Source organism: Dipodomys spectabilis, unplaced genomic scaffold (genome assembly GCF_019054845.1).
Source record: "Dipodomys spectabilis isolate Male_0828 unplaced genomic scaffold, ASM1905484v1 ptg000017l, whole genome shotgun sequence".
Taxonomy (NCBI): domain Eukaryota; kingdom Metazoa; phylum Chordata; class Mammalia; order Rodentia; family Heteromyidae; genus Dipodomys; species Dipodomys spectabilis.
Window position 1 is genome coordinate 10,655,126 of NW_024870694.1, and position 26,293 is coordinate 10,681,418.

The following is a 26,293-nucleotide window of genomic DNA, read 5'->3' on the forward strand; positions in this document are numbered from 1 at the left end:
TGGGAGGAGGTACTGCTGAGATAGAGGGAAAAGCATGAGGGAAAGCTTGGGGTGTTGGCACTTGTGTTGCAGTGGGACTTATGGACTATATATGCATATCAGAACTCTTACTGTGGACATATTAAGAGAGGGATCATTTCTTGCATAGGAGTGATGGGGAGGGTCATGACAGGGGCACTTGGAGTACAGCCATGCCTTGTGGTGGTTATATAAGGTGATGTGAATTTCTAGTTCACTGAAGTGTATGTACAGTACAAATTATATGTTGTACATAACAAAAAGATTGGAAGAGAATACAAGTTAGCTTCCAATTCTTTCCCTGTTACTACTGTTGGTAATAGAGAAGGATGCTAAATCCAAAATCATAGTTTGAAATGGAGAGCTGAGAAGTAGTGCAAGACTAAGTAGTGGCTACTCTGTTTTTAGTTAAACCGAGTAGGAAACAGTATCTTAATTAGAGTGATTTAAGTTTTCCACTCTGTTGTCTTACATTTGTTTCTAGACTCTCAACAACTAATGCCATGGAGAACTGTTCAGAACTGGTGGATCTATGAGTGCTGACATGAAGAGTTTGTGTGTGCCAGTTCCATGTTTGGAGTTAACATGGGAGTGAACTCACAGCATCTCTTTACAAAAAATAGGGTGAACTCACAGCATCTCTTTACAAAAAATAGGAGCCCTTAGGAATATTGTAGGAAGTGAAATGTAAATAATCTCTTGAAGTTTGTCAAAGAAAAGTCAATGGGTGTCAAAGAATTGTGAACCACATTCTGAGTTTGGCTACTAGCCATAAACATACTCCAGAAGAAAGGAACAAGTAGTGGTCACGTATCAGGTGCTATGGCTATGTACACACTACAGAATCCTGCAAGATATTCAAATTCCATTTTAACTGTGGCAAAACTAAGGGTACAAAGGGAGGCAGAACAATTCCAGGTTTCTGACTCTAAAGGAAAAGGAAATGAACTTTTAGAGTGTTCCTTGTGCTAGCCCCTTTTATTTATAATCTTACAGAGCCTTAAAATATCTCCTTTTAGATAAGAACACAGTAAGGGATGGTGTGACTTGCTCAAGGTTACATAATGTCTAAGTGGCAGAGCTGGCATTCATACCCAGCTGCTTCCACTGCCCACATTCTTCACATTATAATCCACTGCTGCCCAAGCCAGCGAGAGCTGCACTGTGCAATGCAGGGAGGAGATTAACACGAACTGAAACACCAGATGATTAAACATGGGCCAGAAAAGTGACATCTATGTTTTTCTCTGGAATCTTTCCAAATGCAGACGAAATGTGATGGTATTTACTTTCTTTCCTCCCTGTATCCTAAATCTCTGGGGACTGAACAACCCACTAAGATCAGCTCATACCATGGGAGGGAAAAGAACTGGATGGTAGAAAAACTACTTCCCAGAATCAGGAGCTAAAGGCTCTCATTCATGTTGGCTCTGCACTGCACTGGGTTATGACAAGGGAAGCTCTTGGGTTCTATTTCACCACATATAGAGTATGTAATATAGAGAATCCTGGAAAGTAACTGCTCCGATTGTCTAGGAAACAAGTTTTTCTCAGTAGTACAGTCCCAATTTCCCATCTTTGAGATTTAAATAAAACACAGTGTTTGGGAGATACTTGTTAATCAGAGTGTACTTCGCTGGAATCAACTTTGGAGGCTTGTCTCCATTGTTAATTGAGGAGCCTTAAACAGAGAACAGGAAAAAACCCAGGAATGTGTAGCCAATTGCATTCTAAGAGGAGCTTTCCCCTTACCCAATTTATGGTCATTAAGAAGCATCTAAAGGCACATGAAACTGTATGTTACTCCCTTCCAGTGCATTCGAACAGATTTCCTTCTGAAGACCATTGTTCTAGTGAGGTTCCTTCTTTGTAAGTTACTGTGATGATGCTAGGCTGACTTGTTTCCCAGAGTCTTTCAGCTGTGATGGAAGTAACTTACCTGTAGGTCTGTCCTCTCTGCTGTGGGACTCTGGGTGAAGATCTACATCTAAGACTTTTTCCTGTATTTGTAATGGGGTGCTAAAATAACAAGGTCACAGTGTCTTATGCAGTGGGGACTAAAAAATGAGGAGGCATAATACAGGGTAAAAAAAGGTAAGAAAGAGGGATTCAGATCAATACCAATCACTACCACTAGTTAAGTCACTTAGGGCAGATGATTTCATCTAAATCAGGGTTACTAACAACTTAAAAAAAAAAAAAAAAAAAAAAAGAGCTGGGTGCTGGTGGCTCATACCTGTGATCCTAGCTACTTAGGAGCCTGAGACTGAAGGATTGTGGTTCAAAGCCAGCCCAGGCAGGAAAGTTTGTAAGATTCTAATCTCCAATAACTACCCCAATTCTCCCAAAAAAGCTGGAAGTAGAACTGTGGCTCAAGTGGTAGAGCACTTGCCTTGAGCAATATAAGATCAGGGCCAGCACACAGGCCCCGAGTTCAAGCCCTAAGACTGGCACAAAGAAAATAAAAAGTTTATAATATACTAACATAGCTACTACAATTAGTAATTTCATCATGAATAATCTAACACAACCAGGAAAACTGCACAAAAGTATTTTCTTGTTAATAAATGGCTTAATAAAGACACTAGAAAGAAACACATTATAGATTTCTTTTTTGGGTGCCAGTCCTGGGTCCTGACCTCAGGGCCTGGGTGCTGTTTCTGAGGTTTCTTTTGCTCAAGGCTAGCACTCTACCAACTGAGCTACAGCTTCATGTTTGGCTTTTTGGTGGTTAATTGAAGACAGGAGTCTGACTAAGCTGGCTTTGAATTGCAATTCTCAGATCTCAGACTCCTGAGTAGCTAAGGATTACAGGCATGAGCCATTGGCATTTGCTGTATTACATATTTTAACACATAAATTAATCTTATGATTTCTTGATATTATACTTAAAAAATGACTTACACTTGTATCTTGCTGAAAGGTGGTATCTCGAGCTCTTGAGATTTTCCCATTCTAATGTTGTTTATGTTTGGTAATCTACTACAGTTCATGTTAAAAGCTGTAATACACGCCGGGCGCTGGTGGCTCACACTTGTAATCCTAGCTACTCAGGAGGCTGAGATCTGAGGATCGTGGTTCAAAGCCAGCCCGGGTAGGAGAGACCGTGAGACTCCTATCTCCAATAAACCACCAGAAAACGGGAAGTGGTGCTGTAGCTCAAGTGGTAGAGTACTCGCCTTGAGCTGAAGAGCTGAGGGACAGTGCCCAGACCCAGAGTTCAAGCCCCACGACCGACAAAAAAAAAAAAAAAAAAAAAAAAAAGCTGTAATACATCGCCTAGTGGGGCTCTTGAATTCAGATTGTCACATAATTACCCAAACTGTTCCAAAAAAATTAGCTTAAAAATAATTTTTTTCCTTTCAAAATTCAAGACACACTTAACGTAATAGATTTTACAATAAAGTTTATTAGCTGTTCTCCTCTTTCTCATAAGTGGAATGGATAACGATGATAATTGTTTACAAATCAGCACTCACTTGTTTAAGAAACTGTAATGAGGAGGTTGTCGAAAACCACATACTTAGTAACTCCAAAGAAAATTGGGAAGCCAGATGATATATAAAAAAAAAAAAAGACCAGAGAAACTGATTTCTGAAGTTATTTCTAGCTTTCACTAAAAATTTCTTACAATTGCTCACCATAAAGATCTGTGCAACCCTAGTGCAGAACAGCTTTGTGGGATGAATGTGTCTGAGGGAAAACTCCCAACAAATGGTTTGTTTCCCCCTCTACTTTCCTATTAACAAAATGAGGAGAACTAGAAGGGAAGGCAGAAGACCAAAATCAAACCCAATGACAAGAATAATAACAAAAACCCAGGGACCTTTGGAAAATTTCTGTAGGAAAGAGGAGAACACGCAGGTACTTTCATTTAGTCTAATTTCCCTTGGAGTTTCTCCTCATCACCACCATACTCCTGTTTTCAGTTGACATGATTAAGGAAAAGAAGTCTGTTCAATTAACATTTAACTTAATAATCAAACAAAAACTGAGTAGGTGGCAAAACAAAAAATATATTTTAAATATATATATATATATGTTTGTGTGCGCAACTATGTAAAGAAAATAATTCCCATAGTTACAGTTTAAAGAAAGTTATATATATATTTATATATATACTTTATTATAACAAAATAGGCAGTTATTGTGGGTAAAATATTCATTAAAATCTGACACATAAGCATACTTTAGCTTTAGGCTATGAATTGGACTCCATTTCCATTATCATAAAGGTTATTACTACATCTTCATTGAAATGTCTGCCTTGTCTCTATTGTGTCTATGAAATTTCTCGACCTTCTGTGTAAAAGGTGAGCTCCCCTAGCACCTGAACATGGCCTCATTTAAAAAAAGTGATCATTATGTATGAACAACTTTTGTAAGACATTTTAAGTAATGTTGCACAAGTAGATTAAAAACACTTCAACATTTCTATTCCTACCAAATGTACAGGGGAGAGGGCCCTCAATAAAAGGCTTTAAGAACTCTTATGAAGAATGAATAGGCTTTGTAAAATTATAACGGTTAACTCAAGAGATGAATTTTGAAATGAAAAACACTGTCCTTATTTGTCTCTAATAAAATATTTAATAACACAAAGTCAATGGAGAAAAGGACTTGAGAGCTAATACATTGGCCAAACCATGCTATTAAAAGTTAAGCGTGCACAGTTGCTCAAAGTCTACTAAATCACTGATTAAAACAATTTTTCTTTCATTTGTATTGAAATTCTAAAATAATGTATATAAAGCTTTTCTGAAAATCTTTTAAAGTTACTTTCCCTTAAACATTAAGGAATTTTACCACAATTTCTGCGTCTCCCCAAACCCTTAATAGCTGGTAAGGCCATCTATCTTGAGTTCTGAAAAATGGCCACAAACCAATAGTGATATAGAACAATGTACATGATGTAGCATGAGGGAGACACTGGATGTCAAAATAAGCACAACTGCAGACCACGATGAGTGGGGTATGAGTCAACAGGAAGGGTATTTAAGACAGACTCCAGAAGGAAAGGGCAAGGAAGTGTCAAAGAAAAAGAGGTTGTGGAAAGAGAAATACAGAAACATCACTTTTCATAATTTTTCTTTTGCTGGAACCCAGATGTAAGGACCAGATTGTTCTTCTATAATCTGTTTCACTTGGTTGTAAATGTCTTCTAGTGTATCTCCCTGTACAATAGCTGTAACAACAGAAAGAAAATCAGAAAAGTCCATTAACTGTCTTTGTCATTACAATTATTGGTGAAATGGAAGCTGAGTCATAGAAAACAGTTACTTAAATACCATCAATGTATTATTTACTTTGCAGGAAGTATTCCTTTCATTAATTTTACTATTTGTATAATATACAACATTTTATTTAAAAACTGACTAAAGTTGAGATTTGGTCTTTATTTTTCTTTTGCTTCTTGTTTGGTTTGTTTATCTTTTGAGCATGTTCATTCATTCCACTGGTGCTAGGGATTGAACCTATGGCCTCGTACATGTTAAATTTCCAACTCTTAGTTGTATTCTTTTAAAACAAATTTTGTATTTCCTGTACTTTCCTGATTTTTTCACAAATGTATTTAGAAAAAAATAAAGAAAAGAAAAGCTATTTTGCTTTTATTTTGGGGGCAGGATCTTAGAGAAAAGGAACTATGATTATTATATGTAACTTTGTCCAAGTATGTTGGTATGTCAGGTACTGGAGTTTAGGCAAACTGAGATACATAATTTGGTTTGTTAGTGGTGAGAGAATAATAAATTTTCTAGGTAGTTGTAAACTACACAGTAGTAAATTCTTCGGGTAGTTTATTTGCTGCCTGGAAAAAACGTGAATAATGGTAACAATCACTAAAAACTAGTTATTTGAGAGATGTATGGAGTCTGTGAGGCCTAGGAATAAGGGTTAATAAAACAAAAAGAATTCTCAACAAAAAGTATGAAGCGCAAGTAGCTTTTAAAGAAAATAGAACATGTTTACATATAAATGAAAGAATTCAAAGTTGTAAATGAAATATCATGTGGTCAGTGATTTTGGAAAAGGCATTATAGGTATCTATGACATTTCATGCTGTCCCCAACCTAGTATAATATACCAAATGAAGATTTCAGGTAAAATTGTATATTTGATGATTGAGATTGAGTACACATTAAGAAGGAAAGGTTTATTTATGTGTAACCAAAAAATTTAAGCAACATAAATGTTTCTAACTATTGAAATTGTAAGAGTAGGTATGTAAGATGTAGATATGCCTTAATGTCCCTGAAGACAAAACATCTGGTTGACCAGTTTGGTACCTGTGTACTCCAAGAGCACGGGACAGGACCTCTTAGTATTTCCTGGTGCAGGCTGAACAGTAAATGATGGCTTATTTTGGGGAGGAAAAGTTACTTAGAAATTACCTCAGAAATAAATACATTTAGCTTACTTTATAAATTCATTAATGGAGTGGTTAGTATCAGGTTTCTTGTTGGGAGGGAACTAGGAAAGCACAGTATTACAGATACCATAACCACGTGATTAAAACTAGCATCACCAGAAAGAGTTCAAGTTGACATATGCCTTACAAGACGCAAAAGGATGCATCATTACTTCTTGTCTCAAATGCATTTAGATTATACTTTTTTTTTTTTTGGCCAATACCACTGTTTGAACTCAAGACTTTGCACTCAGTTGGCTTACTTGCTCAACTGGTATTATTCCATTTGAGTAAAGCTTCCAGCCTGGCTTTTTGCTGGTTATTTTAGAGATTAAGTCTCTCAGATTTTTTTTGTCTTGTCTGGCTCTGAACTAGGCCTAGTTATTTGGATCTAAGCCCCCCAAGTATCTAGAATTATAGGTGTGAACCACTGTGCTTTAAAAAAAAAAAAGTCAAGGTTATGATTGGGTGCCAGTGGCTCAAATCTATATGCATATGCAAAAGAATTAAATTAGATCTTTATATCATTTGCAAAAGTTAATTTGAAATGGATTAAAGACATGAATGTAGGATCTGAAACCAAAAAGCTCCTCAAAAAAACTGGGAAAAGAGTTCCTTGACACTGTCTTGGCAATAATTTTTTTAATATGACATCAAAAACCCATGTAACATTAAAAAAAATCAACTGCCAACTTTACCAAATTAAAAACTACTGCATAGAGAAGAAAACAATCATCCAAGTGGAAGGAGAGAAAAAAATATTTGCAATCTACATATCTGATAAAGGGATAAAATCAGATTATATATATATATATGTTTATATGTATATACACACACACACACATATATATAAAATAACAGTGCACTACATAAATTTCTACTGTTTATTATTTACCCTGTCTGTGTTATTTTATTCTAGCAGACTAGGACATATATGATTTAATAACCTCACTGCTGGATATATATCCAAAAGAAATGAAATGAGTATGTCAGAGATCTGCATTTTTGTTTGCAGAAGCATTTTCTATAACCGCTAAGGTATAGGAATCACCTAAGTCAGCTACCCCACCATTTTGGAGATGCTCTCGGGCTCTCCACTCCAGAAAAGTGATGGCCGATAAAGCAGATAAGAATTCTGTTAGAGCAGTGAATTCAGCTAATAAAGTCATGGTTCCTCAACCACCACCTAAGAAGAAATACACTAGGATCGTACAACCAAGAAAGTGGCAGGAGAGGATGAATCCTATCTTGAGACCTAAGCAAAGGCAAAGAGAAAAGGTGACCACAAGATTGGAGCAATACCTAAATCAGCTGTGGTGCCTAAACGGAAGCAAGGGAGACCTAAAAGAGTCTTCAATACAAAATGAGGAGATGAAAAGATTCAAAAGCCGAGAGCTAAACAAACACTTGGAACACACACTGAAAAAAATCAACAAGCATCTGAACAAAGATAAATAAACCACAAATATATAATCATCTTATATGACAGTGCTCAAGAAGAGGAAAGAAGTAGTTTGGTGTATTTGAGAATGTAGCATACTAATTCTGAAGTCTTATGGCTTTGTTTTAAGTCTTTCTTTGTTAATTGAATTGCCTTCCAGAGTCAAAAGCTAGTGAATATGTAAAAGGAACGGAGTTTTTGAATATTACAAATTTCTGTTAGTAAAAGTTGGGCTGTGGCCCTGTTGGTTTGATTTGAAAGGAAAAAAAAAAAAAAGAAATCACCTAAGTGCTTGCTGACGGATGAATGGATAAGGATAAAGGAAATACAGCAGAAATATCCACCAATGGAATATTACTCAGCCATTAAAAAGGAATCCTTTATTATATCTACTCAGAAGGCTGAGATTTGAGGATTGTTGTTTGAAGCTAGCCTGGGCAGTAAAGTCCAATTAACCAGAAAAAAGCCAGAGGTGAAACTATTGCTCAAGTGGTTGTACATTAGCCTGGAGCAAAAAAACCTAAGAATCCTGAGTTCAAGTCCTAGTACCAGTACAAGAAACAAAGAGAAAGAAGGAATTCTGTCATTTGTGACTGCATGAGTAAATGTGAAGGTCATTATGCTAAGTGAAACAAGCCAGACAGAAAAATGATACAGTAGGATCTCACTTATGCATGGCATCCAAAAAAGTTGATTTGAAACAGTGGTTGCCAGAGGCTTTGGGACAGGGGAAATGAGAAGTTAGTCAAAGGGTAGAGTATAAACTTTCAATTATAAAAAGGTAAATGGGGCTGAGAATGTAGCTCAGTAGTAGAGTATTTGTCTGGCAAGGCCCTGGGTTTAATCCCCTGCATGTGTTCATGTGCTCACACACAAGTGTACACACACATACACACACACACTTTCTGGGTAACTAATGTAGAGTATAATGACTTGTGACCTCAGCACACAAATACAAAGTGTTGTTTGGTGATAGATGTGTTAAAATGAGTGCAGCAATTCACAATCTGTATGTATGTCAAATCACTTTGTACATTTTGAATATGTACAAAAATTGTCACTTTTATCTCAATAAGCCAGGAAAAATAGATTAAAGTTTATCAAAGTAGGAGAAAAGTCATAGTTTCATAGAAGAAATGAAACTGAAATGTTTTTCTCTGGTCAAACATGAATACTCCTGTATATGCTGCCTTAGCAATCTAAGACACATTATTATTATTATTATTATTGTTATTTTGGTTGGTTATGGGGCTTGAACTCTCGGCCTGGGCACTGTCCCTGAACTCTTCAGCTCAAGGCCAGCACTCTACCACTTGAGACATAGTACCACTTCCAGTTTTCTGCTTAATTGGAGATAAGAGTCTCATGGACTTTCCTGCCTGGGCTGGCTTTCAATCTCAATCCTCAGATCTCAGCCTTCTGAGTAGCTAGGATTATAGGCATGAGCCAACTGGCACCAGGCCACATTATTTTTTTTAAGGGGCAGTAGTAAGAGCTTGAACTCAGGGCACTGTGCTTGCTAGGCAAGTGCTCTATCCATTCAGTCATATCCCTTTTTGCTTTAGTTATTTTTCAAATAGTGTCTCAGGCCTAGGCCTTTCGAGACCTGCTTCCCATATAGTTGGGATGACATTTTTGTTGAGATGGGGTTTTGTGAACCTTTGGCCCATGCCAGTCTTGACTCATGATCTTCCTGATCTGCACCTCTCCAGTACCTGGGAATACAGGCATGAGCTATCACTGTCAGCCCTAGAAATAGTAATTTTAAGAGTCTGTATTACCATTGCCTAGGTTAGATGAATTTCCTACAGGATAAAAATAACAGAACTTAAAAGAGTTCATTCTGAAATGACAGTATAATAGTTACTCTCAGTAGATGGGGACATAGCAAAATTCTATTAGAAAGATGATTGTCAAGATGGGCACCGGTGGCTCATGCTAGTAAAGTTAGCTACTCATGAGGCTGAGATTTAAGGATTGTGGTTCCAAGTCAGCTTGGGAAGATACAGCCTCTAGGTTCTTATTGTCAATTAAGCAGCAAAAGGCTGGAAGTGGAGCTGTCTCACAGGTGATAAAAAGTGTCAGCTTTAGTGAAAAAAAGATAAGCAAGTGCAAAAGTTCATGCCCTAGTTATCAGCATTTTTATGTTTTTTGTTGTTTTCAACAACAAAAACAAAACCATAAAAAAAGGTGAAAGGGTATTGCCCCATGTGGTTCTAACCTGTGAAATGTTCGGTAAATTCTTGTTCAAGTTTCATGGCTCTCTCAAATGTTTTTCTGGCTTGTTCTTCTGTTAGACGCTTATTCATTTCCCTATGAAAATAAATTTTGAAATTGGTAATTGTTGTATTTTAATACCTTTTGAAAGGAGAGAATGGCACGTAAAACATAAAATCATGAAAAGGTAAACTTTGCTGAAAATATGGATGTAATTAAGAACAGATTTAATCACTGAATTTCTTTTTATACTTGGAATAAAAGGATTTTTAACATTCTGCATCAGCTTCAAGTAGTCAAAACTTAAGCATTAGTCTTTTAAGTTTTGAGTTGGATGAAAATTTTGTATTAAAATGATTACAGATCTATACAGCATTTATAGAAAATAAAATAGCACATGAAACTATTAAACACTACCATGAGAAGGCAATCAAAAAAGACTGAGGAAATCTTTGTAGAAGTGCCTTTCTTTACCATTAACTGAGATGGTGGGACGAAGAGGAAGGAGCACCTGCAGATTAAGAAGTTATCAACTGTCATGAATGAAACTTACGCAGACTTACGTTGACTACAATAAAAATTGAAAACACATAAAAAACTTATGAAATAATGATGAAAAATCATTCGACAATTCGGAGTGTGAGGTGATGAACTTCCTCAGCTTTTGTTTATCTGAGAATGTCTTCATTTCTTTTAAGATTATGTATTACCAGTAGACCAAAACTAGCCTCGGATTCTGTATGTTAGCTCTGCCTGCTTAGTGCTGGGATCACAGATGTGCGTCACCACACCTGGCTTCTCTCTCAGCTTTGACGTATAATTTGCCAGGGATGGGATTTTATGATTGACAGTTTTTTGTCAGTTCTTTTAGTAAAGGAACCCTCTGCTTTTTGACCTCCAAATTTCTGATAAGAATTCTTATGGGGTATCTCTAGTGTTTGACAAGTCACTGTCTCATTGCTTTCAACATTCCATCTTCCAAAAGGTTGATCCTGAGGTGTCACAGGGATGGTCTCTTGAGTTTATCATGCTTATAGTTCACTGAACTTCTTGGATATTTATATTCTGGTTTCATCTAATTCAAGAAGGTTCTGGAAGTGGCGCTGTAGCTCAAGTGGTAGAGCGCTAGCCTTGAGTTGAAGAGCTGAGGGACAGCGCCCAGGCCCAGAGTTCAAGCCCCACGACCGACAAAAAAAAAAAAGAATTTCTTCACATTTCTCTGTCTCTTTTTCTTCCTTCTCCTTTTGGGCTCCTCCAATGTGTATGTTAATTTACTTAATGGTATCTCACTTTCCTTCAATGCCTTTTCTGTTCCTTAGACTTAAAACTTCCAGTTTCTTTCTTTAAATGTACAATTCTTTCTTCTGCTTGCTCAAATCTGTATTTGAACTTTTCTAATGGATTTTTTTCAGTAGTTTTCTTTTTGGCTCTAGAATTTTTTTCTTTTAGGTTTTCCTTTCAGTGATACTTCCATTTTGCTCATACACCATTTCTTGACTTTGTCTATTAGGTCTTTTAGTTCTTTGAATATCTTTAAAAGAGTTGTTTTAATGTCTTTGTCGATTAAGTCTGATGTCTCGTCTTTCTCATGGACAGTTCTGACTTATTTTTTTTTCCGCTTTGGTTCAAACTTTCTTTGTTTGCACTGTGGTTTTAATTTTTTGTTACTGTTGTTGAAAACTGTACATAATCTAATCTAATGCCTTACTAACTATATAGACCCCAATTTTCCTTTTCACTAGTGTTATGTTTTATTTAACATACAATTACTTGTTATTGTAGTGTTTCTATGCTGAGGAACCAGCCTGGGCTGTAAATTTATGGTTTTGTAAATGTTTTTTTTTTCTTTTTCTCTTTCTTTTATGCCAGTACTGAGACTTTTAATTGAGGGCTTGGGCACTGTACCTCAGTTCTTCAGCCCAAGGCTAGTGCTCTACCACTTGAGCCACAGCGCCACTTCTGGTTTTTTGGTGGCTAAACTGGAGATAAAAGCTGGTGCCCAGGTTTTTTTTTCTTCTTTTCGTGCACCAGTCAGTGGCTCACGCCTAAAATCCTAGCTACTCAGGAGGCTGAGATCTGAGGATCACGGTTCAAAGCCAGCTCAGGCAGCAAAGTTCGTGAGACTATCTCCAATAAACCACCAGAAAGCCAGAAGTAGCGCTGTGACTCAAGTGGTAGTGCGCTTGCCTTGAGCTGAAGAGCTCAGGGACAGTGCCCAGGCCCAGAGTTCAAGTCCCACGACCAAACCTCCTGCCCCCTCAAGGGCTTCTCTGTGAAGCCCTTGTTGGTCTATCATCTTTCCTTTGGCTTCCTGAGTTACGATAATAGTATATACCACAATACTAGCTGGTTTCTAGCTATTGTGAATGCTACTCTGTCAGTAAACAAATATGTATCTTTGGTTAGTATAAGTAAGTTTATTCCTAGGTTAGGCATACATTAGCATATACTCAGCTTTAGGATATACTATATGCAGTTACCAATAGGCACATTCAAATTTATACTCAACATTGATATGCATTTTAGTTGCTCCATATCTTTGCCAATAAAGATGAGCTAACCTTTTCTTTGACATTAATAGTTTTAAGTTCGGTACAGACTCAAATATCTATTATTTGGAACTTCTGATGATGTATCTAAGCCAATTTCCCCACTGAATTACCTATTCTGAACTTTATAACAACTACTAAATGTATAGTGGTATTGTTCTTTTCTTGATTTTTTCTTGGTGTACTAGAACTTGAACTTAGGACCTTGTGCTTGCTAAGCAGATGCTCTTATTGCTTGAGCCACACCTCCAACTCTTTTTCCTCTTTTGTTGGGTCAGCCATGGGGTTTGAACTGTAGGCCTTGTGTTTTTTTTTTTTTTTTTTTGGCTTAAGGCTGGTGTTATACTTGGCTTTTTTGTTCAAGGATGGTGCTATACCCATCAGATATAATTCCATTGCTACTCCAACTCTTCCTGATATAGAATCTTAATTCTTTGCTTGGATAGGCCAGGATGTAATCCTATTTGTATTTCTTACTAAGCTAGGATGATTAAATGTGCACCACCATGACTACCCTTTTCTTCTCTCTGCTTTTTTTTTTTTTTTTTTGGTCGATAGTGGGGATTGAACTCTGGGCCTGGGCACTGTCCCCTAGATCTTCAGCTCAAGGCAAGTACTCTACTACTTGAGTCACAGCACTACTTCTGGTTTTCTGGTGGTTGACTGGAGATAAGAATCTTATCGATTTTTCTGCCTGGGTTGGCTCTGAACTGCAATCCTCAGATCTCAGCCTCCTGAGTAGCTAGGGTTACAGGCATGAGCTACAAGCTCCCGGCTACCTTTTTCTTTTGAGATGGAGCTTTGAGAATGTTTTGCCTGGGCTAGCTTCCAACTGAGATCCTTCTACTTTCAGTGTTCTGAGTAGCTAGAATTATAAGTGTGAGTCACTGTGCCCAGCCATATGACTATTTATTTGGTGATAAGGAGTTTGACTTCAGGCTGGCTTGAACTATAACCCCCCAGTCCCACATATGGCTATTTAAAAAAATTATTTTATGAACAATATGATCTTTCATTGGCCGAATATCTTAGCTAATCCTTATAAAGAAGAAATTTAGTCCAATTTAATGGAGCTGAAGTCCTTCACATATTGACAGCAAAATGTTGGTGTATGTTGAGTCAAGATTCAGAGTAGATTGTGCTAAGTTTGAGCAGCAAGACTGAAAATCTTGGGTAACTTTTTTTGTGGGTAATTCCAGTAAAGCTGCTGTGATCCATCATGCTTTCAGAAGTCCAATGAGGGAAAAAAAAGTACCCGTGGCTATTTAAAGTTTTTTGTTTTGTTTTTTGCCAGTCCTGGGGCTTGAACAAGGCTTGGGCATTGTCCCTGAGTTTCTTTTGCTCAAGGCTAGCTTTCTACCACTTGAGCCACAGCGCCACTTCCGGCTTTTTCTGTTTATGTGGTACTAAGGAAGCGAACCCACGGCTTCATGCATGCTAGCAAGCACTGTACCATTAAGCCTCATTCCCAGTCTCTATTTAAAGTTCTAATACATGCAACCTTACACTTCAGTTATACTAAGGATGATGTTGTCAATGACAGTACTTTCTAATCTTCACAACATTCTACAAAAGATGGGCATACTATTATTATCTCTATCTTACAGAGGAACTGAGATGTAGGTTGTAAATGAAATACAACAGCAACTTAGGCTTGCCACTTACATAATATTTTCCATGGATTTGGGCTTAATAAAAATGGATATTGGGTAAAGTTGTGCAATCTGTAATCTCTTTATGGCATTTCCAGACACATCAAGGATACAGTGTTTGCCCTGAAATAGAATAAAAGACAAAAACAAATGAGTCAAATCCTTTCCTGCATATTACATGTATGTTTCCTATAGGTACAAAATCTGGACTGTTCGGTTCCTTGTTCACTATAAGCAAACTTGTCATTTCTGTTAGCAAGTTTCAGAGGGGAAGGCAAATGAAGATGATGATAATGATTATGAATAATTAATCTGCCATTCTCAAATACTATATTTTAAAGGAAATGAAAGTACAATTCCCATATGCCTTGCTCTTAAAGACTGGCAACTTCCCCAAACTGTAACCAATATAGGATTCCCATCATTAATTTTGTCAGGGATGGGCATTACTAAAAACGATAATATACTACCATCTTTCCATAACCATCATTTTATTTAAAAATGATTCACAGAAGGTAAAAGATTCTAAATACTACAAATCATATACATGATTTGCCAACTCTGCTGACATGCTTAAATTCACTGACAAAGTTCAATTAGGTTTTTTTTTTGGTTGTTGGTTGTAGGGCTTGAATTCTGGGCCTGGGCACTGTCCCTTAGCATTTCAGCTCAAGGCTAGTGCTCTACCACTTGAGCCACAGCACCACTTCTGGTTTTCTGGTGGTTAATTGGAGATAAGAGTCTCACAGACTTTCCTGCTTGGGCTGGCTTTGAACCATGATCCTCAGATCTCAACCTCCTGAGTGGTTAAGGATTATAGGCGTCAGCTACCAGCGCCCAGCAAACTTTTCCACTTTATTTTTGCCTGTCCTGGGGCTTGAACTCAGGGCCTGGGCACTGTCCCTCAGCTTTATCTGCTCAAAGTTGGCACTCTACAACTTGAGCCATATCACCACTTTTGGCTTTTTCTGTTTATGTGGTACTGAGGAACTGAACCCAGGGTTTCATGAATGCTAGCTAGGCCAGCCACAGTCCCAGCCTCAATTATTTTTTTAATATACTTGAGACTTTATTTTTCTTTTCCCGGGTTCTGGGACTTGAACTTAGAGCCCGGGTACTGTCCTTGAACATCAAGGCTAGTGCTCTATTACTTAAGCCACAGAGCCATTTCTGGCCTTTTCTGAGTAGTTTATTGGAAATGAATCCCATGGACTTTTCTGCCTGGACTGGCTAGCTTTGCACCACTATCCTCATATCCAGCCCTCTGAGTAGTTAGGATTACAGGCATGAACCACTAGTTTCTGGCTACTTGAGACTTTTATGTTAAATGAGGTAGCATATATTTAATCAAACAGATTTCATTATAACATTTTACAACAGGTCCCCTTTTTTACAAAGTACCTTCTAAAGGCTTGAGTCTTTGTCAATAAATTATTGCTTCAATAAGAAGGATAAAAAAAAACGATAAAAAAAGATACTGTAAAATTCAAATATAAAGAAAGCAAATAATAAGCATACTGTGCCCATTGCTTACTTTAAACACATATTAGCATTTACATGGTTGTTTAAAATTAGTGGGTTACTAAGAAATTAATAGCTGAATGAGCTAATAGGAAGTTGGGGCCTAGTTGGAGGAAGCAGGTCATTGGTGCCTTTGAAGGGTTTTTGTTGTCTCTGGGTCTTTCACTCTTGTTCTCCACTTTCCTGGCAGCTTTCTCACCATGCACAAGCCCAGAAATGAACAGGGCTAAGTAACGATGATTGAGACCTTTAAAATCACAAGCCAAAATAAACCCTTGCCTTGTTGTTTTCTGTCAGGTTTTATCAGAGCAACGAAATGAACACATTGTTAGCTTTATTTTCTCTTTACATGTGCATAATAGTTTCAGAGTTAGATGTGATGCGCTCCTTTAGCCTACATTCCTTACAAATAGTGGTAGTTCATACATAATCACAGTATAATTCTACATGATGATCTAATGTACTTATTGGAAAAGAAATAAGATACTTCCTGGTCCAGGAAATATCTACCTAACTGACCCCCAAGTAGTATCACACTCATTTAGCTGTAATTCTCCATCCATCTGGCACAGTTCTCACTCTTCATCATTCATTTCAGTATTAGTAGATGTACTGCCCAAGGAAATAGTCTATGTCTTTATGGAGGATGGTAGGAATAGTCTTTATGGATGATAGATGCTATTTCATAAGGGTCTGGCTCTGAGCTGTCATAAAAATAAAGGATGTCTAACTTTGTGTTTTAGAAATATTTTACAGGTTTCTTCATGTAATTCTCTATATTTCTTACAATGCTCACTAAGTATTTTATATACTATTTTTTACATTATAATTGGTCTTTCTCTGTTGGTTATTTTTCACATATCTGAAGGTACTGATTTCTACATATTACTATTATTATTTTTGGTCGGTTGTGGGCTTGAACTCTGGGCCTGGGCATTGTCCCTGAGCTTCTTTTTGCTAAAGGTTAGTGCTCTACCACTTGAGCCGTAGCACCACTTCCAGCTTTTTCTGCTTATGTGGTGCTGAGGAATTGAACCCAGGGCCTCATGCATGCGACGCAAGCACTCTACCACTGAGCCACCTTCCCAGCCCCTACATATTATTTTTTTATTAACTGCTGCTTTTAGTTTTATAAGCATTATTTTATTTTTTCTGTCGTTTGTGGGGTTTGAACTCTGGGCCTGGGCGCTGTCCCTCAGCTCTTCAGCTCAAGGTGAGCACTCTACCACTTAAGCCACAGTGCCACTTCCAGCTTTCTGGTGGTTTGTTTGAGATAAGAGTCTCAAGAGTCTTTCCTGTTGGGGCTGGCTTTGAACTGCAATCTTCAGATCTCAGCCTCCTGAGTAGGATTATAGGTGTGAGCCACTAGTGCCCGGCTAAGCTTTATTTTAAAATGACTTTCCAATTTATTTCACAAGGTAAATTTTGGAATTGAGTATTTCCTCAGTATACTATACTACTTACAATTAAGCCTTTGGCTTTACTAAAATATTTATTAACCGTAGTGTTGTTCGACCTCAGAGCTTCATACCTGTCAGAGGAGTCAGAACTCCAGCTCTTTTTGCTCTGGTTCTATTTAGAGACAGAGTCTCACTTTTTTTTTTTAAAAACCTCAGTCTAGCCTGAACTATTACTCTCTATTTAGATTTACTATTGTAACTTGGGTTTCCCAAGCTTTTTGCTTGGCAGATTTCAAACCACAGTCCCCTTGACCTCCACCTCTAATAGCTAGATTACATGTGTGAGCCACTGGTACCTAGCATTTTCATAAGATGCTCAAAATATTTTTCTTTTTATTTTATCTCATAGATGGTTAGCATTTTCCTAATAAAGATACCATTTCATTCCTATCTTAAAATTAAATATTTAACTGATTATTTCTAAGAAAAATCAGGTAAGCAAGTAATTTGTAGTTAAGATCTACTTTTCTATCTTGTGGCTCATGCTTATAATCCTAGCAACTCAGGAAGTTGAAATCTGAAGATCATGGTTCAAAGCCAGCCTGGGTAGGAAAGTCTGTGAGACTCTTATCTTCAATTAACCACCAAAAAGCTGGAAGCAGAGCTGTTGCTCAAATGGTAGAGTACTATCCTTGAGTAAAAAAAAAAGACCAAAAAATAAAACAATCACAAAATTCAGGAACAGTACCCAGGCATGGAGTTCAAGCCTGCTGTACATGTGTGCACACAAACATGCACACAAACATGCACACACACACACACACACACACACACACACACTGTAAATTCTGTTTAAGATCTACTATTTTTTTTTTTTTGCCAGTCGTGGGGCCTGAACTCTGGGCCTGGGCACTATCTCTGAGCTCTTCAGCTCAAGGCAAGCACTCTACCACTTGAGCCACAGTGCCACTTCTGGCTTTTTCTGCTTATGTGGTGCTGAGGAATCGAACCCAGGGCCTCATGCATGCAAGGCAAGCACTCTACCACTGAGCTACCTTCCCAGCCCTAAGATCTACTTTTCTATTTTATCAGTTTCTTTCAAATCTTTTTATTATTTTAAAAGGAATACATACCTGCCTAGTGCCAGTGGCTCTTACCTATCTATAATTCTAGCAACTCAGGAGGCTAAGATCTGAGGATCTTGTTTTGAAGCCACCCTGGGTAGAAAACTGTATGTGAGAGTCATCTCCAACAAACTACGAGGAAAAAAAAAAGCCAAAAGCAGAGCTGGTGTTCAAGTAGTAGAATGTAAGCCTTGAAAAAAAACTCAGGGATAGTGCCCTGTCCCTGAATTCAAGCCTAGGACAGATGGATGGACGGACACACACACACACACACACACACACACACACACACACACACACACACACACACACACACACACACACACTTACTTTAAACAGTTTAGAAGGTATGGATATAAACATTTCTTTTTCTTTTTTTTTGACAGTCCTTGGGTTTGAACTCAGGGCCTGAGCACTATTCCTGAGCTTCTTTTCCTCAAGGCTAGCACTCTACCATTTGAGCCACAATGCCACTTCTAGCTTTTTCTGTTTTGGTACTGAGGAATCAAACCCAGGGCTTCAGGCTAGGCAAGCATTCTCCCACTAAGCCACATTTCCAGCATGGATATAAACATTTCTTAAGTGCCAGGAGGATTGTTAATTTAATTGTTCATTAAGATGTAAATAACAGAATAAAAGACATATTTAAAAGTATACAATTTACAGTTTTTTTTGTAGCGTTGGGGTTTGAATGCAGAGCTTTGCCTTTGCTTGATTGATGCTCGTATCATTTGAGCCACATCTCCAGCTCACAAATGATAAATTCTGATGAGCATTTATAACCTGAAATCCCTGCAATCATCCTTGTATCCTTCCTTGCTATTCTTCTCTAAACTACCACTGGTTTCCTTTCCACTATCACTTGAAAATTTTAGATTTTTTTTTTTTTTTGTTAAGCCAAGGGACTTGAACTCAGGGTCTGGGTTCAAGGCTAGTACTCTGCCACTTTGAGCCTCAGCACCACTTTCAGTTTTCTAGTGGTTAGGGAGAAGAGTCTCATGGATTTTCCTGCCCAGGCTGACTTTGAATTGTGATCCTAGCCTCCTGAGTAGCTAGGAATATATGCATAAGCTGCCAGCACCCAGCTTGACATTTCTAGATTTTTATGTTAAGTAGAATTATCCAGCATGCATTCCATTGTTTGGCTTCTTTACTCAGAATAACTACATGCAAATTTATCTGCTGTGTATGTATCTTCTTTTTTATTTTTATTTTTGCCAGTTCTGGGGCTTAAACTCAGGGCCTGGGTACTGTCCTTCTACTGTCACTCTACCACTAAGCCACATTCCCAGCTTAGTAGCTTATTTCTTTGATTGTTGAGTAGTATATTGCTGCAACTGAAAACAAAGACTACATTTTATCCATTCTAAATGAAGGACATCTGGGTTGTTTCCAGTTTTTGCCTGTAGCAAATATAGAACTGTTATGATCATTTAAGAACAATTCTTTATAGGGACATATGGCTTTCTTTTTCCTTGTGTAGATAATTAGAAGTAGACTATATATTAAGTTTAATGGGAATTTGGTACCTTATTTTGTTTTCAGTTTGCACTTCCTTAATAACTAGTATTACTGAACATCTTTTCCTATGAGTATTTGAAAAATGTCCTCTTTGGAGAAATATCTATTAATTTCTTTAGTACTTTTAAAGTTAGGATGTGTTTGTTACATTGTATAAGAATTCTTTTAGATAGGTGGGTGCCAGTGGCTTACATTTGTAATCCTAGCTATGTGGGAGGCTGAGATTAGAAGAGGATCATGGATTCAAGCCAAAAGAGGCAGAAAAGTTTATGATACTCCTTCCCTTCTCAACCCACAGGTGGATTGGTGGTGAGCACCTGCCATCTCAAGCTATGTAGGAGGCTGATAAATGTAAGGATGTGGTTCCAGGGCAGCTCAGGCAGAAAAGTCTGTGAGACTCCATGCACTGGCTCAAGTTTGTCATCCCAGCAACTATGGAAATTCGAGAATAGGCAGATAGTTAAGACCTTCCCTGAAAGTGGACAACAGGGCCACAAACATGATGGTATTATATCAGCCTAGCAAGTAAGAGTTTCTGAGTCTTAAACCTTCTACCCACCATTCCCCCACACAAAAAATTCTTTAGGTATCTCTTAGTATGATCTTATATTCTTCAATCTTGGTAAATTTAATTATTAATACTAGTTTTTCTTTTCTTTCTTTTTTGTTTTTGGGTCCAGTCGTGGGACCTGAACTCTGGGCCTGGGTGCTGTCCCTCAGCTCTTCAGCTCAAGGCTAGCACTCTACCACTTGAGCCACAGTGCCACGTCTGGCTTTTTTCTTTTTGCTTATGTGGTGCTGAGGAATCGAACCCAGGGCCTCATGCATGCAAGGCAAGCGCTCTACCACTGAGCCACCTTCCCAGCCCCTAATACTAGTTTTTCTGTAAAATACATTAGATTTTTTTTACATGACAATCATGTCATCTGAAAATAAGGACAATTTACTTCTTCCTTTCTACTCTGGATGACTTACATTTCTTTTTCTTGTATTACTGTTCTGGTTAGATTTAGGCCCTCTAACACACTATTGAAAACCAGTCAGATGGATATCTCTGACAAGTTCCTTATCTTGATGGTGGAAACTTAAGAGTTGGCTTCAGGTAGTGATCGGTCTACTATACAGCCTTCCAGACTTAGGACCACAGACACCAATTTGCTGAGATAAAATCTTGCTAACATTTTGCTGGAGCAGGACTTAAACTATAAGCCTCTTGATCTCTTCCTCCCTAGCAGTTGGGATGATAGAAGAAAAAGAAGAAATTTCCAGTTTTCAGGTGCTTGAGATTTTATAAATAGTGATCAATAGTATATGTCTACTTTATAAAACTCTACTGCAGTTTGAATTTGAGGCTTTGTGATCGCCTGGTTGCTTAATTGGCTTGTGTTCAACCACCTGCTCCAAGCTTCCACCCCTGGATATTGGAGATGGGAGTCTAGTGAACTTTTGCTAGCCTGAAACTGCACTTCCCATTCACTGTCTCCTGATTAGCCAATTACAGACAGAAACCATTGGTACATGACTTATGGAACTTCTATTTTCTTTGGAACATGACATAATCACTTTTGGTCAATCTCCCTTGAACAAGCATAATGACTATCATCAAGATTGTAATATTTAATAGTTTCTATTGAATTATCTTGTCTAGGTCTCTGTATCCCTTTTTTTTTGGTTGGTTGTGGGGCTTGAACTCTGGGTCTGGGCACTGTCCCTGTGCTCTTCAGCTCAAGGTGAGCGCTCTACCGTTTGAGCCACAGCACCACTTCCAGTTTTTTAGTGGTTTATTAGAGATGAGTCTCACTTTCCTGCCCAGGCTGCCTTTGAACTGTGATCCTCAGATCTCAGCCTCCTGAGTAGCTAGGATTACAGGCCATCGGCACCTGGCTTATATCCTTTTATTATTTTGCCTTTATTTTGTGCTGACATCTATATATTAAAAGGCATCTCTCCCTTTTTGTACTCTTTTCTACTGAAGAGTTATCTTCCCTAAATTACCTCCCTTTGTGCCACCTCTCTGTGTTTTAGATGCCTTATCTTCTAAGGACTCATTTTTATTTTTCAATTTTTTTTATTGTGATTAAGTGGCTACATAATTTCCCAAATTTCACAGTATTGTAGGATAGTTATGCTTAGTTAAAGTCATAAACACATTCTAACTTTCATGGAGCAAATTCTCTATCATAGTCTATAATATTTAGGAGTTCTATGAGCTTTGCAATACAGTTATTTCTTCCACATTGGGTGATACGTACATTTCTTTTGTTTTGCATAGCGTCAGCTGTTCCCTCTTTCCCACTTGTTCCCTCCCTCCCATCGCTGCCATTGAGTTGCTTAGTTCATTTTGGTCAATGTCCAGTGCAGCTGATGGGTCCCGCTGTTGTTTTTCCCTGATTCCCTCTAGTTCTGTGCATTCCTCCTGGTTTCCCTCCGGTGTGCACATATATACAATATATGTGATCAGCAGCGTGGGATTATTTAGTAGTGATTCGACCAGATGAGTGGAAGTCCTTTGTTTCTTAAGTTTTGTTCATTTTGTTGTATCACCTTACATTTTGGATTTAACATAAGGACTCTTATTTTGTTAACTTTGGATGTTCTTTCTCTTTATAATAATGACTTCAGGTTAATCACAGGCCTATTCTTTTCTTTTCTGGGCATTTACTCTAAGACTGCTTTTTCTGTCTGTAAGATTTACACAAGAAATGTTTTTCTAGGATCTGGTGTTTACTTTTCTATTACCAGTAATTTGAAGTTGGATATTATCTCTGTAGTTAAGATGAAGGTGTGGCTTATAAATCTTTTTATTTATATTTTGTGTTTATGTGGTACCAAGAAATTGAAACCAGGGCCTCATGCATGCTGGGCAAGCACTCTTACCAGTAAGCCACATTCCTAGTTCAGTCTGTAAATCTTAAAAGAAATTAAAAGGAAACATTTCAAAAAAGTTTAAGCTCTCCAGTTTGTCTCTCCTTCTAAAGGAAAACTACTAGATAGTGATCATGTACATTTTTGAAATATACGTTTAAGTATAGTGCATTATTTCCTTTCTATTATTAAAAAATATTTGATGTTGGTAGTGGGGCTTAAACTCAGAGTGTTGCACTTGCTTAGTTTGTTTGCTCAGCTAGTAAGCTAACACTTGAGCCATGTCTTTAGTTCTGGATTTTGGCTGGAATTTAGAGAGAAGAATCTTTCAGATTTATCTGTGCAGACTGGCTTCAAATCTTAATCCTTAGATCTCAGATCTTATAACTATGATTATAGGTTTGAGTCACTAATGCCCAGCTCCATTATGTTTTCAATGTTTACTAAATCACCATGCTGTTTCTATTTTTACAAGCTTATTTAATACCAGGCTCTTGTGATTTACACCTGTAATCCTAACTACTAACGAGCCTGAGATTTTAGGATTGAGGTTCAAAGTTAGCCTGGGCAGAGAAGTCAGTGAGACTTGTATCTCCAATTAACTACAACAAAGTTGGAAATAGAGCTATGGCTCAAGTGGTAGAACATCAGTTTTGAGTAGAAAGTTAAGTAAGAGTTTCAAGCCCCAGTACCAAAACAAATGTAATCTAACTTGATTCATCTATGCTATGGGTTGGACAAATGTCTCCAAAATGTACACATATAAGACCTTGGTCACCTGAGTAGCAATGGAAGTGTCTTCTGTCCTGTTATTCTTTTTTTTTTGGTTTGGTCGTGGGGCCTGAACTCTGGGCCTGGACGCTGTCCCTCAGCTCTTCAGCTCAAGGCTAGCGCTCTACCACTTGAGCCACAGTGCCACTTCTGGCTTTTTTTCTTTTTGCTTATGTGGTGCTGAGGAATCGAACCCAGGGCCTCATGCATGCAAGGCAAGCGCTCTATCTCTGAGCCACCTTCCCAGCCCCTGTCCTGTTATTCTTTCACACTGCTAAAGGCATACTGATTAGAAACAATGTTCTGGGATTACCCTGACGCTTACCTTTTCTGCTACTTCTCGCACAGACTGAACACTGGTTCCATACAGATGGTTGTTATACTGCCCAGCTTCAATGAATTTATGTTCCTGGATATCTTTTTCCATCTGTTCTCTTGAAGTCACAAAATGATAATCTCTTCCATCTACCTCATAATCTCGTTTTGGTCTAGTTGTATCTTTAACAGAAAATAACTTGGGGAAGTGTTTAATATTTAAAAAAATACAATAAATCCATTTTCTATTAAATCAGTGTTTTATAACGTTCAAACCAAGAGACATTAAATCTGAGAAAAAGAAAACAGTATCAAGAAATAATTTATAAAATAATTACATGAGCCATCAAAAATGATTATATTTACTTTCATTACATACAGTGACAGGAAATATTAAGAAGTTTTATTTGGGTTACTCACGAGGGACACAGGATCCAAATTTGTCAGGAAATTCTGAAATCAGATCATCATTTATCCTGTCTTTCATAGGTCCCAATATGATAACTGGTCGAGTGTAATTAACTATAAAGATAAACTACATGTTACAAGGAATATTCAACAAACATTAATGTATTTTATTTTACCAGAGGACAAAAATTACACTAAACAATTATGAAGAATTTCTTTTCTCTTCTTTCTCTATACCACTTTACCATTAATAAAGATGTCTATCAACCAAAGATGAGTAACTTGGTAGTTTATAAACCTTTATATTAAGATCTTCAAGTTGACTTATTCTCTTGCTATAAGTTAGCCAAGTTAAATTTAGCATCTTAGTAACTAATGTTTGTACACATTCCTAACACAATCTTATTCCAAGAGAAAAAAATAAGTTACAGTGCTTTAATGATCATTTCTGAAGAAGCAATTTGTAAAGTACAAAAAAGGACAAAAAAGAAAATGAGTGTAGGAAGCGATATCATCAAAGTAACAATCCAGAAAGATGATTTAACAGAGTATAACTGGGCTATAAAAGTTCATTCTGGGGGCTGGGAAGGTGGCTCAATGGTAGAGTGCTTGCCTCGCATGCATGAAGGTTTGATTCCTCAGAACCACATAATCAGAAAAAGCCGGAGTGGCGCTGTGGCTCAAGGGTAGAGTGCTAGGCTTGAGCTCAAGAGCTGAGGGTCAGCGCGTGCGCGCGCACACACACACACGAAATAGGTCATTCTGGAAGAAGAGTAATGAGTAGTGAGAATCAGAACTTGTTAAGGGGGATAGAAATAGACTGAGTAGAACCCTCTTGGATGAGGAGGTAAGATACTTACAGAAAGGTCAGAGATGTTTCGGAGACTTTTAAAAAGGATTATTGGAAAGGCATAATGCTATTATAAACACAGAAAAAACTGGCTTAGGAAAGTTTTTTTAATTTATTATTATTATTTTTATTATTATTATTTTTTAAAATCAGTCATGGGGCTTGAACTTGGCCTGGGCACTGTCCCTGAACTTTTTTTGCTTAAGGTTAATACTCTACCACTTTGAGTCACAGTATCACTTCTGGTTTTCTGGTGGTTAACTGGAGATAGGAGTCTCACAGACTTTCCTGCCCAGACTGGCATTGAACTGTGATCCTCAGATCTTGCCTCCTGAGTAGCTAGGATTACAGGTGTGAACCACCGGCACCAGGAAGAAAGTATATTTCTTAAAATAAAATGTTAAGATCAAAAGGCTTCACAAACCTTCTTGTTGATTCACTGGCTCATAAGACAAGACATATTCTTCTTGACCACCTATTAGAAAATTAAAGTATGGGTAAGAAATCTGTAATAGTGTAACGTATTTATAGCTTTTCATCTTTTTTATTCATTTTTAATTTAGAATCTAAGAAGTATCTAACTTTTTAAAGAATATTTGAAGTACAGCTTTGCATATATGTATATTAAGCAATCTGTTGTTAAAAACATGCTACAGCTGGACATGGTAAAAAATAATTGCAATACTGGCATCTGGCAGGTTGAAGGAGGATCACAAGTATGAGTTCAGCCTAGACTATATAATGAGGCCAGGCTAAACTAGACCAAATCAAATCTAAAGTACCATGTTTTTAGTTTCACCAAATATTAACAGTATTTAAAATGTGTTATTTAAAAATAATTATCTTTAATTAAATGCAAATGCAAAACTGTCAGTAGTTCATGGATGAAAAAATTAACTGATTATTATAAATTATATCTTTAAAGAAAAGAGCTTTACATAAAATTAAATCCTTTCTTTCCAACGAAGTAAATCATAGTGATAGTAAAAATAGGTTTCGATTTGATCTTAAGGGCAATTTAGAGGTTAACGCTTCTATAGTTTAAAGGGTCAGAGCTCAAGAAATATTTTAAATAAAAAGCACACAAATTATATCTGAACCTAATGAAAAAAATTAATCATTAAAAAAATCTAAGAGCTCTTAATATATACATATAGGAAATAAACTAAATTCAAGTGATTCAATAAAAACAATCCAAATTGGACAATATGAAAAATTTTCTTATTTTCAAT

The 26,293-nt window shown here is 37.3% G+C and overlaps 1 protein-coding gene across 8 annotated transcripts in view; it reads right to left on the reverse strand.

The window, feature by feature from the left end:
* Positions 1–3,407: 3,407 nt before the first annotated feature.
* The window catches only part of Dlg1 (discs large MAGUK scaffold protein 1), a 204,709-nt gene continuing 181,823 nt past the window's right edge, over positions 3,408–26,293 (reverse strand). For all 8 annotated transcript variants that reach the window (XM_042669937.1, XM_042669944.1, XM_042669962.1 and 5 more), the window contains 6 exons: positions 25,486–25,536; positions 24,224–24,325; positions 23,814–23,986; positions 14,300–14,409; positions 10,090–10,181; positions 3,408–5,203 (listed from right to left, as the gene is read on the reverse strand). In XM_042669937.1, the coding sequence (XP_042525871.1) occupies positions 5,097–5,203; positions 10,090–10,181; positions 14,300–14,409; positions 23,814–23,986; positions 24,224–24,325; positions 25,486–25,536 (635 nt within the window). In that variant the 3' untranslated portion in view covers positions 3,408–5,096. The remainder of the gene's footprint in view (positions 5,204–10,089; positions 10,182–14,299; positions 14,410–23,813; positions 23,987–24,223; positions 24,326–25,485; positions 25,537–26,293) is intronic.